At 37.1% G+C, this 17,166-nt stretch overlaps 1 protein-coding gene across 1 annotated transcript; it reads left to right on the top strand.

Moving 5' to 3' along the window:
* The first annotated feature begins 391 nt into the window (after positions 1 to 391).
* Positions 392 to 1,786, top strand: LOC141482762 (uncharacterized). Its single transcript, XM_074176558.1, has 2 exons — positions 392 to 1,511; positions 1,571 to 1,786. The coding sequence occupies exons 1-2, from the start codon at positions 1,341 to 1,343 to the stop codon at positions 1,784 to 1,786; spliced, it is 387 nt and encodes a 128-aa protein (XP_074032659.1). The 5' UTR covers positions 392 to 1,340.
* Positions 1,787 to 17,166: the final 15,380 nt, after the last annotated feature.

Here is a 17,166-nt window from a genome sequence, read left to right as displayed (position 1 = left end):
TTTATTTTACTTATAGTATGTATTCGTACATGTGCGAGCGTATTTTCGCATACATTTATTTATTTATTTTGTACTGTATGTTCGTATGTACCTGTGACAAAAATCATACTGAGAAAGATTTGTTAATGTTGTTTTTAGTTCTGATGTTTTTTGTGAGTCTATATTTTTAAATGTATTTTATATCTTAGCTATGTAAACTTTGTCAATAAGAATACCTTCTTGAGGCAATAAAGTATATATTATTATTATAATAATTAAATTATGTGTGTCATGTGAAAATAAGACTTCCTGATGAGGGTAATGTAAAACACCTTTTTGTTATATTGGGAAAACTTTTATTCATGCTATTGAAACAAACATTTCAATTTGAATTTTAAAACTAATCCAATGTGTAGGATGAATTTGATGATTTTGAACAAGTTTGTTAATATCAGGCTCGAATTTACTCAAAAACAGCCGTACGTCACCGCGTTCGGTAATCTGGCAACCGATTTCTCTTTTTAGTTAGCAACGTTGCCACATCACTGAATCCACGTTCATACAAATACGATAATGGGAATGCTATCAAAAATCGTTGAACGATGGACCACAATCCAGGGTACAACTGTGGGATTGTCTTTTGTAGCCAAAACTCTTGGTATCCATTTTTGAATTTTATTTTTATTTCCCCGTTCGTTATCAATTCTACGAGTTCTTCTTCCAGCTAGGGTGATCCTGATGTGTTGACATTTGAAAAAGGATCCAACACCCAGTTCGGTATTTCCAATTTTGAAATGTTCTGGACTCGTTCTGCGAAATCACTGAGGAGGTTCTCCAAATCTTGGCAATGAACAAGCGAGTCGTTGTTACTGACAAATTGGGGAAATTGCGAAACTCCCGTCTGGCGATATTATTCTTGTATGGAAGCAATTTAGCTATAAAAGCAGCAATGACCTTTTTTGTTTTAATCAAATTCAAGTCGTCACCTTGGAGTTGGAGATTGACATCGTTATAGTTATTTATGTATCAAGGGAATTAGGAGGGCCTTAATTACCGATGGCAAAGTTTGCGTCCCGAGGGCCTCTGGCCCGAGGGACAGCAATTGCCTGAGGTTATTAAAGCTCAATAATTCCCGTGGTACATAGATAATTTTATTTCTGACCGATTTCAATAAAATTTTGTTCATTTTTGAAACGAAAAAATGTACCAATTCATTACCTTCCCGGTATATTTGAATCAGGTACCGTTGATTATAGTAGAGTTTTCTTGTTGCTAGGTTGTTGCTATGTTACTTGTTTATAAACAGAACTTTGTTATCAAGCTGTGTTTGCGGTGAAAACGTGTTTTCTACCCCAAATATAATGGAGGATATTTTGAAAAAAGCTGAACAAGCAAGAGAATCATTAATTCCATCGAAAAGTGAAGCCGTATACCAAAAAGAATACAAGATATATCTGGACTGGCTGACACGGAAAAATGTTATGCCAAAAGATGTCACTGAAACTGTATTTCTGGCATATTTTCAAGAACTGGTAAGGAATTTTCTATGTTTTTCGGTAGATTTGGTAGTAATTGTGTTTATTCGTTTCAGTCAGAAACGTATAGTCCGAATTCTTTATGGACTAAATGGTCAATGCTAAAATCGATGGTGACTATACATGAGAAACGAGATATCACCAAGTTCAATGAACTACAGGCTTTTTTGAAACGGAAGAGTAAGAGTTATAAGCCGAAAAAGTCTGCTGTTTTATCTCCTAAAGATGTTATCAGATTCCTAAAGGACGCTCCTAATGCATTTATTGCATAAGGTAATTTTTTTCTTATTTTCCTTTTTGTGTGTATTTATTTCCTTTTTTTTGTTATAGGTTGTTTTGATTATGGGTTATTTTGGAGGATGCAGAAGTCAGGAACTTTTGAATATGAAGATATCGGATATAGAGGACCGGGATTCCGTTATGGTAGTGAACGTACCGGAAAGTAAAACTGGTGTATCGAAGAAATTTACAGTTGTGGATGAAAAAGAGTTCTCCGCTTTGCCTTTATTAAGACTTTATATGTCTTTGCGTCCTAAAGGTATTGAACGATTTTTTTTGAGCTTCCGACAAAATAAATGTACATCTCAGCCAATTGGAAAAAACATGTTTGGGAAAATCCCCAGCAAAATCGCAATGTATTTAGGATTGCCAAACTCATCTTTCTATACGGGGCATTGCCTTCGTCGCACTTCTGCTACTGCTCTAGCCAATGCAGGAGCAACTATGACTAACTTAAAAAGACACGGAGGTTGGAAAAGTTCCACGGTGGCGGGGGGGTATTTGGAGGATAGCATCGAATTGAGAAATAAAACGGCGCGTATGTTGTCTACTTTGTCATCAGAAGAGGCAGGTACCTCGACTGTAGTGAACAGAAGCTCCAGCCATACAAAAGAAGAAATTGTTTCCAGTGGCGGAAGTAATTTTCAGGGAACATTTCAAAATTGTACATTTATTATTTGTAATGACGTGAATAAATAAAATATGGTTCAGTTTTCATTTCTATTTATTTTTACTTGTGAAAGGTAGAGGGAATTATAAAATCTATAATGTCCCAAGGGAGTTATGACCCTCTTTATTGATAGCGTAACTATGACGATACAAGCTTATAATATCCCGGTCAGAAATAAAATAATTTATACAGGTCTGTCAAGTACGCAATATCATTCTTTGAAGTGATGAGGTTGTCGTGCAATTCTTTGTCTTTGTTTTCTAAGAACTCTATCACAGAGTCAAATAGATTGTAAAATCGAGTCAGACAGTTACCTCTTGATAAGCAACGCATTTCTACATGACATAGCAATTGATTGAAATCTTCATCATTAGCAACACAAGTTGTTTAAATAATCTGTCATTTAAAGAGCTGTTTCGGATTTTATCAACTGCTTTCATGATATATTGCAGTGACTGAGAGAGGCGCTCACTCAAATTTTTCGCAACCAAATGTTGCCTATGAATGACGCAATGTACGGCGAGCACATCTGGAATTTCATTTTTCAAGTACCTACGCTATGGAGCCTTTGTGACATTTTGTCATAGCGCCATCTGTAGCAGCTGATATAATATTCTTCAATGGAATTTCTTCTTCATCACAAAAGTGTATTATACAGGGCTATTCAAATTCGTTTCTGTACATGGGGATCTCGTAAACGATAAGAGATATAGTGTCGATTAAATTGCGGCAAAGTTGCTTATTTTAGAGACCTATTCAATGATGTGAAAAAATCGAATATAGCTCTTTTGGTTCTGGAGATATACAGAATAAACACAAAAATCCCCAATGATTTTTTGCCTATATCTTCTTTATTCGCAGACATATTGAAAATCTGTCTTCATTTTGCTATTGGCACTTGATTTGGGCTATCAGAATATGTCCATAAATCTTTTATATAGGGTGTCACCTGACTTGGGCCACCCCCATCTTTGAATTTTTAAATATGGACCTGTATTTCATCTGTATTTCATCTGAAACACATCTACAACAAAAATATATTATATATGTGTTTTGATGAGCAAAAAAAGAAATGATAGCAATAATAACATCCGAAACGACACTATAATTGTAATGAAAATTGAAATGAAGTAATTTATATACACAAAGAAATTAATGGCGCAATAAATGTTCGAATGGGAGTCCTTCCATTTCGAATAACTTTTTTCGAGATCAATTGCCCTAACACCAAACTGATATTTTTGCACTCGACGCGCGTTTCGCCAACAAAGTTAGCATCCTCAGGAGAAGAAAATTGATACCTAGTCTAGTCTGGTTAGTCCTTATATACCAAAATTTGTTACCTGAGGTTGTATACCTGAAGTCCAATATGGAATTTCTCGGTAATTAACTACCTGTAAGTTCTTAGTAATTATTCTCTTCCTAACAGAAGATTAAAAAGCGGGCTAAACGGGATGGGTCCCTTATCGCCATTCATGCTGTTTTTACATTTTGCTATTTCTGGACTCTCACATGCATCGAGTAGCCTGGTGTCATGCACATGTTTAATCAGTTTCAAATTGTTTTCACCAATTCTGTGGTCCTTGTCTAGAGCATGTTGGGCGACACTGGATTTTTCTATCCTTCCGTATTTCATGTGTGCACAGTGCTCCTTGAAGCGGGTTCTAATCGCTCGTCGGCTCTGGCCGATGTATGTGCTGTAGCAATCTTGACAACTGATTTCGTAAATCCCCGAACTATTTGTGTTTTATTTTGGATTACCAAGAAGCTGTTGCAATTTATAAGAAGTTTTATATGCAACTTTCATATTTACTTTATCGAATATCTGTTGAAGCCCTCTCGTGTATTGGGGTTCATATGGGATTACTATAAACTTGTTATTACTCTCCTCTTTTTGAAAAGTCGAAGATTTACGAAGTGCTTCCCTAAACTTGCATTTTCTAATTATCTTGTCAACTATATCTGGGTTGAATCCGTTTGCTTCAGCTACATACCGAATCACTCTCTTTTCATTGTCGTACTTATCTTTCTTTGAAGGAAAACTTATTGACCTGTGTAACAGAAATTGCAGTGACGCCATTTTGTGTTGTGGACAATGATTCGAGTCATTGGGAATGTATCTGAAAGTGCCCGTGTCTTTCCGGTAAATGTCAAATTCTATTTCGTTCTGTTCGTTCCTTACGGCAACTTTCGTTCTTTTTCTACTTCACATGTGAATTTTATACTCTTACACCTATTGTTTAGTGCTGAAAAACATTCTCGATTCTGGTTATCCTTGTATCCACTACAGTGAATATATCATCAACATACCTGATCCAGACCCTAGGGAAGTAACTGAGTTCTTTCCCAGCTTCCGTCTCAAACCTACCCATGAATAGGTTCGCTATAAATGGAGACAATGGGTTACCCATACTTCACGCTGTTCATAATATGAGCCATTATATTGAAAACAATTTTGATCCATGCAAAGCTTGGTGAGCTGAATGTATTCTTCAACAGCTTCATTTGCTAAGTTGTTCGATTTCAGAAGATCACTCAAACACTCTAGAGCTTGTGATATTTGGACGCTTGGAAATGAGGAACTCACATCGAACGATACCAATAATTCGCCTTCTCCTAATTTAATATCTTTTATTTCCTCTATGAATTCTTGTGAGTTTTTAACACTCGCATCGGTTGGGCCGATCGGGAGATTTTCAAATTCTTTTGTCAACCCTTTAGCGATATTATACGAAGGCGAATTAATGGCTGAGACTATTGGTCGCATCGATTTTCCAGGTGTATTTTTGGTAAACAATATATCTTTGGTACTGTGGGATTCGAAAGTTGTAGCCTCCTGTTTAAAATCGATGTGATCAGTGTCTTGCATTTCTTCAATGTGGCTTTTACGTTAGCGGTCATCTTGGATAATGGATTTCGTGATAATTTCTGATATGGACCATTTTCAATTAAGCTGTCGACTCTCTCAAAATAATCTTCTTTATCCAAAATCACCACTTTGTTACCTTTGTCAGTTTTTAAATGAAAACAGTCCTTTTCTTTCAATCTTATGATAATTTTCTGCTCTGTTCTCGATGAAAAGTTTGGCTCTTTGCTCATATTTTTGGAAATTTGTTGTTTACATGCTTCGCGAACAAAACCTTTTGAAGTTTCCGGTAGTTGCTGAATAGAGCTTTTGATACGTACGACTGCTTCTTCCAAATCCTTTTGGGGAGATTTGATGCCTTATTTCAAACCTTTATTCAATAAGGCTAGTTCCTCTTCGAAACAAATAATGGACCAATAAGATGACCTGCAAGATCACCAGATCTCGCTATTTTGGACTATTTGTTTCAGATAATCATAAAAGGTTTTCTTATTCGAAGTTCATTGTAGAAAACGCTCAGAGCAATGGAAAAAATATGAAGAGGTACCTAAAAATTAAAAAAAAACTTTCGAAAAACTCTACGGTACATAGGGAGACGTGAAAGTTGCTATTGTGTTTTCATTCAACTCAGTCAACCAATTTCCAGGGTCGTAATTTGAAAGGGAATAATTCACCTAATTGTAATCAAATATTATCGAAACATCCCGGAATATAAAATAAAATTCAATCTCTCAGTATGAAGTGAACGTCTACGATCCAAAAACTGCAACAAAAAATACAGGTCCGTATTCAAAAATTCAAAGATGGGGGTGGCCCAAGTCAGGTGACACCCTATATAAAAGATTCATGGACATATTCTGATAGCCCACATCAAGTGCCGATAGCAAAATGTAAATAGATTTTCAATATGGCTGAGAATAAAGAAGATATAGGCAAAAAAGTAATTGAGAATTTTTTTGTTTTTCCTGTATATCTCCAGAACCAAAAGAGCTATATTCGATTTTTTACATCATCGAATAGGTCTCTGAAATACGCAACTTTGCCACAATTTAACCGATACTCTATATGATACTCGATATGCTACTCGATATGATTTCTCCTTTTGTAACCGTCTCTAAATTTCTGGCAAATAATAGTTCTCATTTTTAATAAACCTCACGTATGACAACAATGCTTAATTGGTTGGTAAAGTGAACTCATCTAATTGAATTGAGAATTTAGAAGTCTTCATCTCATCAATTCGTCTTTGCACGGAACTATTGCTCAAAGGAATTTTTCGGATAATATCTGCCGCTGGTTTATGGAGCACAGTACCTAGTTATTACTTGAGGGTACATAGGCACATAGGCGAAGATGGATTTCTGGGATTTTCAATAAATCAATATTTTATATATTCCGCGCTATACTGCCGTTTCTTCTTTTTTGCTTCCGACATAATTTTGTCTTCAAAAATGCCGAAGTAAAGAATCGAGTATTAAAAACTCGCTAATTACACCACTCACAGTATTCAACACAGGACGTACAGCACTTTACCTAGCTAGTCGATAACTAAATTCACTTGTTTTCGTAATATCGTCGAATGACGTTACTGGCTGGAATGAATGAATGAAAATCGTATATTACAATTTTTACAGTTATTTACAATTTTTGTGTGTGTATGTGTTTGTGTAGGACCCTGCTATAGGCTTATGCCTCTTCAGGGTGGGTAGGTTGTGTGTGTGTTTTGTGTTTTATGTTGGTGTTTGTGTTGTGTTGTTATTGTGTTCCAGTTTTCTTCATTGTTTTTTATGTTGATCCATGTGGTAGTCCGGGTTCGTTGCGGTGGTCGGTGGTCCAGATGTTGGGACTCGGTACGGGTTTTTGGGCCGGGGTTGTGAGTGTTTAGGATTTCGGTTCTTTCCGGGACGCTGCTGTCAGGTATCCGCTATCTGTATCCCAGTGGGAAATCCTCTAGGATGTCCTGGATCGGCTCCGGTGGGTCTATCGCTCCCAGGAGTCTGGCTGGGGGAAAGGGGAGCTTTTTCCTAGGTTTCCTTCGGGATCCTCCACGGGGGATCCATGGCGATGTGAGCGTATCGATGGCATCGGTGTTGTTGCTGCTCATCGTCCTGGTCGCATATCGTCCTCGGAGTTCCTGAAATCTTTGGTCGATTGGTGTAGTATTTATGAGGTTGTATAAGTGTGGGGAAGGGTATCGGTAGTGCAGGTTGTGTATGTTGCGTAGTATTCTTCTTCCGGTCGTAAGGATGCGGTGGAACAGTCTCGGAGGAAGCGTACAGTATATCATTGCTTTGTAGTCTAGGACTGGTCTTATAAAGGTATTATAGGTGTGAAGCAGAGTTCTACTGTCGCATCCCCCAATCTTTCCTCTCAGAGCTTTTAGAAGGTTAGCTCTCCTCCGGACTTTGTCCAGTGTCTCTCTCAGGTCGATTTCCCAGTTGAGGGTCCTCGTGAAGGTGACCCCCAAGTAGGAAACCGAGTCCTGGAGTAAGAGGTTTTCCCCCAAAAGTCTGAGATTCAAGTTGTCTGGATTTAGTTTGGGACGGGTAGAGGTGTTAGGATGTCGGAAGAGGATTGTTTGGGTTTTTGTGGGGTTGATTTTGATACGCCATTTGTTGCACCACTGCTCGAAATGGTCGATCATATTTTGGGCTTGAATTTGCAAGCGGCGGGTGTTGGGGGCGGAGGAGTATAGGATGGTGTCATCGGCGTATTGGAGGATTTTATGGGTTGTGGGAACATAATGTGCATAGATGAGGAATAGAGAAGGGGCGAGGACTGATCCCTGGGGGACTCCGGCTTTTGGGGAGAAAGGGGTGGATAAGGCTTCACCGACTTTTACGCGGATATGTCGGTTGGATAAGTAGGAGGCTACTAGTCGGATAAAATGATGAGGCAGATTGATTTGGATAAGCTTCCAGATCAGGCCCGCGTGCCAGACCTTGTCGAAAGCCTTTTGGATGTCTAGGGAGATTGCAATGGTGCAAAAAGATGCGTTGATATTTTGGGATATGTGGGTGTGTAGTTCGACTAGTGCGTTCTGTGTAGAATGTTCGGTCCTGAAACCAAGTTGATAGGGAGGGATAATGTTGTGGAGTGTGAGGAAGTCGTTCAAACGGTTAGTCATCAATCGTTCCAGCAGTTTTCCAAGGCAGCTAAGCAAGCTGATGGGTCTGTAGGAGTCGGGATTAGTAGAATCCTTGTGGGGTTTAGGGATTAGAATTGTGTTAGCCTGTTTCCAGGCGTTTGGAAAGTAGGCGTGTGCGAGACACGCATCTAGGATGTGTTTGATGAATGGGATTGCTGAGGCGGGGAGGTTTTTCAGAACACGACGGTTAACCGAGTCTGATCCAGGAGCGGTATTTCTACCACTGTGGATGGTGTTGAGGATGTCTTCCTCGCTGAATGGGGATCTTAAGGGACAGTTGGCATCGAGGGGGATTTGACCTGGTTGCCTGCCCAACTGCGCTGGCACTTGTTGGTGAATGAGGTTAAGAAATAGGTTATCGAAGTGTGGGTCTTTAGGAAGACGGAAGGTTTTTCGAGATTTTCACGGAAGGCTTCGGCTTTGTCGGGAGGGGTGGAAATGATGTTACCGTTTTCCGTTTTTGTCCTGTCAGGACTTTGAATTTGTTCCAAAAAGCCATTCCATCTCGGTAATCTAGTTTTTTAGTCTCCTCTATCCACCTTTTCTGGGTGAATTGGTTGATGAGGAGGCGTATAGGAGCGTTAAGACGGTTCCACTCGGTTTTAAGGACAGGATCCCTGGTACGGACGAAAGTTCTATATAGTTTGCGTTTATTTTTGATGAGGTTAATGAGGTAAGGGGGAAGTGGGGATTGATCTATTCGTCGGGTGGTAGTAGGAGTGGATAGGTCGTCGGACTCTGAGATAATTTTTTGAATTGATTCAATTTGGGAGTCAATTTGTCTAGAGTGGTTCAGTGGAGGATTGTCAAGAGTAGATAGTTTTTGGTTAACGAGAAGTTGGAATTGTTTGACGTCTGTGTATCTATGGTTTTTGTATGAAATGGTTTCAGGAGTGGAAGAAGTAGGGAAGTTTAAGGAGGTTTTGATTATCAGGGGGAGGTGATCCGACGTGATAGTGTTTCCGATATAGGCCAGCTCATCGACCATCTCTATCAGGCTCTCAGAGCACAAGATGTGGTCGATGATAGAGGCCCCCCGGTGACTCAGAAACGTCGGGTCGGGGCAGGGAATTCTATAAAGGTTGTGTTCTAGAAGTAGGTTGGCTAGTAGACGGCCGTTGGCATTGGAGTTGGAATCTCCGAATTGGGTGTGGCGAGAGTTGAAATCGCCTATTAGGAATGCTTTAGGGAGAGAAGATGCATATTCAATTAAGTCTCTGGAAAGAGTTTGTGTTGGATGATTGTAATGGGCTATGATAGTTATGTTGCCGTTGTTAGATAGAAGATCTATCGCTAGGCAGTCGAGTTCGGTTAGGATAGGAGGAAGGGTGTGTTGTTTGTGGGGAAGTCCTCGTTTTGTTAGGATAGCGATGCCTCGAGAGTGAGGGTCTTTTGGACGGTGGGTTGTATTGAAACCGGAGAAGTTGGGAGGATTTTTGGTCAGTGTATCGGTAATACATAGGATATGGATTTTATGAATATGGAGCAGTGGTTTGGTGTGGTATCTTTTTCTGTTGAGGCCCTGGGCGTTTACAGTGCCGAGGATGAAACGCCCGTTATCCCGAGAATTTGGTCCTTCAGCCATTAAGCTCGGTTACCAAATTGGTGAACGTGTAGTCCACTTTGTTGCCACTGGCTGTGGCAAAGAGGGAGTGACCAAGAACTATTTTACATAGTTCGTTGGTGAGGGACAGAATTTCTGTTCTCATGGCAGGCATGATGGCGCGCGCGCTTTTATATGAGGCAGCAGGCGGGCCTAGTACTTTCGAGAATAGAGACTAGAAACTTCTCGCTTCGCATTGAAGCTTACCGCCATCTATTGTACAGTGTGACAACTATCGGACAGGAAATAGTTACTGTCTAGTCCCCTAGATGGCGTTACACGAGGAAACGCGCGTTAAGCGTAAAGGAGCAGTAAAGTTTGTATTTGTAGCCATGTCTCTGCTTTATAAACAATGACCGTATCGTCAGCATATGAAATGAAATGGCATTTTTTGGCTCTGCTGTTGACATACACTAGAAATAGTATGGGTCCCAAAACTGTATCCTGGAGTAACCCAATAGAGATTTCACGAGGAGAACTGTTGCTGTTGCCAATTTTGACAGTTTGCTTTCTGTGTGATTGCTTTTTTCCTTTCCTTAGTTGCCCACAATTTTTCCAAAAGAATGAAGAAGTGAAGGCAAAACAGTTTTTTCCCGAAATTTGATTTTCCCTAAAATATACCCGTTTCATGTTGTTCAGTTGCTAATAATAATTTGAAATTAAAATAAATGGAGGATACGCCTATGAAATGAATGGCTCCTCCTCCACCTTCCTTTGAATCTGAATCGAATGTATATTTATTTCGTTGTTTGTTCTGTTAACAAGTTATACAGATGGCTACGGTTATATAATCATTATTTTACTGGAATATTGACGTTATTGGGTCAATGGATCAGCTTATTAAACAAACAAATTATTCCAAGCCAGGTGTAAATTGAACTATTATTGTACTAAATGAACATTTAAAAATGTTTGTAGAAGTCGTTATACCTATTTCGGAAATCATTTTTTCCACATGTGTATGAATAATTTGTAGGTGAACCTGTTTGCATTGAAAAAGACTCGATACCACTGTCGATGTAGATGGAAATGCAGAAAAATCCTAGGCGATAGTTACTCATTGTCAGTGGCGTACTCAAATTTATTTTCAGAATCAATAATACCCTGAGATTCATAGCGACAAGTATCACTTCTGTCACTGAAACGGAACTGGAAATTATTGCAAAAAAATTGTCAGCAAATTTCCATTTTTTAACGAATTCTTTGTTGTGTGAATGCTATTTCCCGAGTTTTCCGGCAGTGGTCTGCAGGTTTTATGCCTGACGTTTCGTCTACTACTGCGGTAGATATTTATTTATTTACTGACTTCCTATTTGACAATAAACATACGATTATAAATAGTGTGAGGGAAAAATAAACGATTGAACAATAATATCGAATACCAAGAATACAAACTATCAATTAATTATTGATGATAATAATCAGCATTTTCTTCATTGTAGGGCAATACGTTTAACCTGACTCTTGAAAGAATATAAGGAAGAATCAGATAAATCATTATACAGGGTGTAACATTTAAGGAGGTTATTTCTCATCGAAAAAAAGATATGATCTTTCATATAAAGACATTTCATTGGAGCATCCCTTGTTAAGATACAGCCCCTTGAAGGGGGTACATAAAATTTGTATAATAATTTTTTTCACAAGCACTGAAAAAGTTACAATATTGAAATTAACCTGACGTTTTGTACTACCAAAAAGACACTTAGCCAAAAATTTATTCGGTTTACCCCATGGTTGTGAGGGGTGGAAAACGCAACCCCTAAAATTTATTCCAATGTAACTTTTTGTCTTATTATTTGTTTAGCATTTATTTCCGATAGCCTGTTTTTCTAAACAAAAGATGTCTCTTGGGTTTTTTGCCCAAAATAAACCAGTTCGCAGCAAAACATTATTTTACGTACAACTACAGAAACACATCGTCATAAATGCGAAAATTCGAAACTAATCTATCTAGTAGGTCGCTATTAGCCATAGTAACAATTAAATTGGTATGACGCTGTCAGTTTGTGAATTTTCGAAATTGAATTAACACTAATTGTGTGTTGTTGTTCTGTTCTTAATTTGTTACTTTAATAATTCACTTGTTATTAAAATGGCATACACAAATGAGGAAATGGCTGATATGCATTACGTTTACGGTCTGTCGCAGGGGAATGGGTTAGAAGCTTCTAGAAGATATGCTGAAAAGTATCCTCAACGGCAGCATCCTTCACATAGAATATTTGTTCGACTCCATCAACGATTACGAGAATAAGGTTCATTCGACAAAAGAACGCAGGATTGTGGTCGCCATCGAGAAGAACGAACACCACAGCTTGAGGAAGCAGTACTTAATTTGATTGAAGTACAACCTAGTACCAGTACTAGAAAGATTGCTTTCCAGCTAAATGTTGATCATATGACGGTATTTCGAATTTTAAAGGAACAACTCTTATACCCTTACCATTTGCAACGAGTACAGGCACTGTTACCGCGAGACTTTCCGAACCGTCTTGAATTTTGCAATTGGATGCTGGAAATGATTAAAAGAAATTGTGACTTTCTGAAGACGATAGAATTCACAGACGAATGTAGTTTTTCTCGGGACAAGATTATTAATTTCCATCATTACCACATATAGGCTGATGAAAACCCTCACGCTATTGTCGAAACTAACCATCAAGAACAGTTTTCTCTCAACGTGTGGCTCGGAGTTATTGGGGATGATTTAATTGGGTCTCATTTTCTACCTCCTCGTTTGAATGGTGAGGCATGCGTTCAATTTTTAAGAGAAGTGCATCCAGTACTGCTGGAGGAAGTTCCTTTGGGCGTCAGAAGGTATATGTTTTTCATGCATAATGGGGCTCCCGCCCATTTTAGTCAAGTAGCACGTCAGCATCTAACTGAAACATATGCAAATCAGTGGATAGGTCGAAGAGGACCACAGAACTGGCCCGCTCGATCCCCGGATCTCAATCCTCTCGATTTCTCTATTTGGGGCCATTTACAGCATTTGGTTTATCGTACTCCTGTTCGCGATGTAGATGACTTAAGAAACCGCATCATCCATGCGTGCAGGGTAATCAGAGAGACTCCAGGAATATTTGAGCGAATACGTGGCTCAATGCGCTGACGTCTAGACGCATGCGTAATGTCTGAAAGTGGACATACTGAACATTTACTATGCTTTCTACATGTTGTGTGTTTTGTTATTAATAAATAAGTTTTGTTTATTACTCTTCAATTGTTTAAGCAGGTACAAACTACAAAATAAATCCAGTTCGCATTTATGACCATGTATCTCTGTAGTTGTTCGTAAAATAATTTTTTGCTGCGAACTGGTGTATTTTGGGCAAAAAACCCAAGAGACATTTTTTGTTTAGAATGAAACAGACTATCGGAAATGAATTTTTAAATGGTTAACAAATAATAAGACAAAAAGTTACATTGGAAATAAATTTTAGGAGTTGCGTTTTCCACCCCTTACAACCATGGGGTAAACCAAATAAATTACTGGCTAAGTGTCTTTTTGGTAGTACAAAACGTCAGGTTGATTTCAATATTGTAACTTTTTCAGTGCTTGTGAAAAGAGTTTTGAATTATTTCATGATTATTTTCCATATTTGACAATCACAAATTATACAACAATCGAATTTTGACCAAAAACTGATATTTTCATTACTTCAAGGATTGAGAATTATAAAAATATTACGAATTATAATTGATCACTCATAAAGAGCACTCTCTTAGTATTTTTTACTTTTGGGAACAGAGAAAACTCAGTTGAATTTTTGTTTTCAAAACAAAATTGCATCACATACTTGGTTAACGTCATGAATTTCTTAACCGATGATATCTTCTAGATTAGGTGTATTTATGTTTATGCGAGTCTTTCGGAATCCTGTCATTGGATTTTCTTATCTCTATAATTCACAGAGTCGAAGAGGTTATGTAATGTAGAAAGTGTTTGTATTTGTTTAGAGCGATAACCTACCGATCTAGTATAAATCGAAGTGAGATTATTTCAGCTTTATCGAAAAGTATGGTTGGGAGTTTGTAAGTCACACTGGAGCAAAAATAAACTCAAGATAATGATGTGGTGAATAGATATGTAATATTTTGTTAACCCCTAATTGGAATTCACTCCAATAAACTATATAGATCAATGCCGAAGCCAAGTTGATTTTATTCATTTAATATCATAGTAATGGGAATCTTCCGTTCCATAGAAAACCATACCTGAAATGTACAAGAATATATGTATGCTCCCTGACTAACTGTTTTGATCAGTACTCACCACTTACTTCGCATTCTCCTATTGCAAATCGACGTTGGAGATCCGAAATTCCTCGCTAGGTTGAAATAGTTGTTATTGCTTGTTTCTCAGTTTATTTCACCTATCATTTTTCAGCCGTTGTCTGCCTTATTCTCTATACCTTTCCAAGAATATTTTTTGCATAGATTGTTATTCATCACTTCCAGAAGGATTACTACATATTAGAGCCATATCGCCTGAAAAACAATATTAGTTAGCTCTGGATTTCTGAATACTGAATCTTCAAATATTCGTACTGAATGGGAAAGATGTGGGACTTACCTTATATATTTCTATTCCATGGCATGAATAAGGATAAATAAATAGTTGAAAATAGGTTGGAGTCAATATTTTTGTAAACATTCAATAACAAGGTTGAGAGACAGCTGTTGGTTGACATCTGCCGAACTTTCGTAGTGTCGTTCCGACGACCTACACCGAACTAGTTCTACAGTTGTTCACGGGTGAGGGATTGATCGGTTACTCAAATTGTCAAGGGTTGTTTTAGGGTGGCATTGCTTTGAGAAGGAGTTTTGATGGGTCATGGACTTGTTGATGATGTCTCGAGTGGCTGTGGAGGAATTGATGGATTTATGATGTTGTGTACAGCGCCCCCTTGGTGCTTGTAGCTTAGATTGGACACACTATGGCAACAACTGGATAGGTGTCAGATGTGGCAGTCTCTCGGATTTTGGTGTTGACCTTCGTTGAGCTTGGTTGAGAGTTCAAAGGTACCAACTGACTGATTTGTAGGATATATATATATATATATATATATATATATATATATATATATATATATATATATATAATCGACAAAGGTTAATGCAGTCAAGCTGCTGGAAAATAATTCCATGAAAATCAAAAGATAAATAGGTAGTACTTTCTCATCATTCCCATATTGATTTCAATTTAAGAGCCACCGGTATACAGCTGTTTCAACCTATTGGGCATCGTCAGTACCGGGCAGGCGGTCCTCGATTGAAAACAAATTGTGAACAACCAGAAAAGTACTTGATAAAAATAGCTGCGTAAACGCAAGTGAAACATAAGTGGAACCACCTATTGGTGTGACACCCAAGTCAACTTGCCAAGTTGACTTGCCAAATATATATATATATATATATATATATATATATATATTTTAACAACTTTCTATAAAACATACAATCCTTATTATATTAAAAATTCTTTTTCATTTAGTGAATTTATAAATAATTTTCAGCTTCCTCAAAATTATGTTTTGATAAGCCTAGATGTTGTTCCACTTTTCACAAACCTACCGTTAAAAGTAGTGAAACAAACTTTGAACAAAAATTGGTCTAACATTGAAGAACATTGTGAATTAGACAAAATTACATTCATGAATATTTTAGATTTTATTTTTGATTCAACATATTTTATATTTGAAGACAAATTTTATAAACCAATATTTGGCACACCTATGGGTTCCACCATTTCACCAATTTTATCGAGTTTTGTTTTAGATGAGCTTATTGATGAATGTATTCAAAAATTATCTTTCCGTATTCCATTCATCAAACGTTTTGTAGATGATTTGATTCTGACCATACCTGCAGATGGAAAAGAAGAAATTTTGAACGTATTTAATTCATATGATCTCAATATCCAATTCACTACTGAAGAGGAAATAAACAACTCTATTCCTTTCCTCGATATGAAGTTATTGAGATCAGAACAAAATATTATCATCACTGAATGGTACAGAAAACCAACATCAAGTAATAGATTTATTAATTACCATACCTGAAAATCAATTTAATAAAATCATTAAAAAACAGAATCATCAAAATTACCCATCCCGATTTACGAAACAAAAGTTTGTCTAATTTCAGTAAAATTCTGATCCAAAATTCTTATCCTAAATCTTTAGTAAACAGAATTTTATTTTGTGCAAGAACAAACTTTCAAAATAATAATGAAGAAGTTGAACATAACAACGTTATACCTTCATTCATATATAAATCACTCCCATATATTCAAGAATTGACACCAAAATTAATTAATGTATTCCGAAATAATAACCTCAAAATATCTAAAACAAATGTCACTTCTATATCTAAATTATACAGTAAACTAAAAGCTCCAATTCCAAATAAACAAAAATCCAATTTAGTATACAAAATTTCTTGTATGGATTGCTCTAAAACATATATAGGACAAACATCTAGACCTTTAAGTAGTCGCATCACTTCCCATAAGAGCGACTGTAGACGAAATGTTAATTCTTGTGCATTAACAGAACATGTTAATTCAGAGGATCATAAAATGAATTTTGGAAATCCAAATATTTTAGATAGAGAAATCAATGCAACTGAAAGAATATTTTTGGAAATGATACATATTAATAACGAAGAACATTCAATGAATATTGACAGTCTCAGCAAAATTTACACGTACCTACTGAAATATGATAAAGAAAATAAAAGATCTAGTAATTCGAGTATCATTCAGAATTTTCCCACTTGACATTGTCAGCCAAAATTTTTATCAACTGTCATTATTTAATGTTTTTCTATCTGTTTTTGAACCATTTTATATTTTATTCTCACGTTAGTAAGTTCTCTATATTTATATATTTTTTACAAGATATATAATCTTATTATTGTAGTTGTCCTGACGAAGGTGTGAAATATACCGAAAGCTTGACATATAACAAAGAGTTTTCTTTGTAACAGCCCAGCTATTGACTGCAACCTCACGAATTAAACCGATTTATAGTTAATCCAGTCACTAATTATTCTGTTATATATATATATATATATATA

This window comes from Leptinotarsa decemlineata, unplaced genomic scaffold, assembly GCF_025532065.1.
Source record: "Leptinotarsa decemlineata unplaced genomic scaffold, Ldec_3_MD MMD2_tig00001973_RagTag_RagTag, whole genome shotgun sequence".
NCBI classification, from domain to species: domain Eukaryota; kingdom Metazoa; phylum Arthropoda; class Insecta; order Coleoptera; family Chrysomelidae; genus Leptinotarsa; species Leptinotarsa decemlineata.
Note: the sequence above shows the minus strand (reverse complement) of the source record. Positions and strands in the feature narration are given on the sequence as shown.

Bases quoted from the DNA above. Each gene is read 5' to 3' on its own strand.
- LOC141482762 (XM_074176558.1), top strand. From the start codon at position 1,341: ATGGAGGATATTTTGAAAAAAGCTGAACAAGCAAGAGAATCATTAATT. The intron at 1,512-1,570 runs GTAAGGAATTTT...TATTCGTTTCAG, and splicing joins TGGCATATTTTCAAGAACTG to TCAGAAACGTATAGTCCGAA.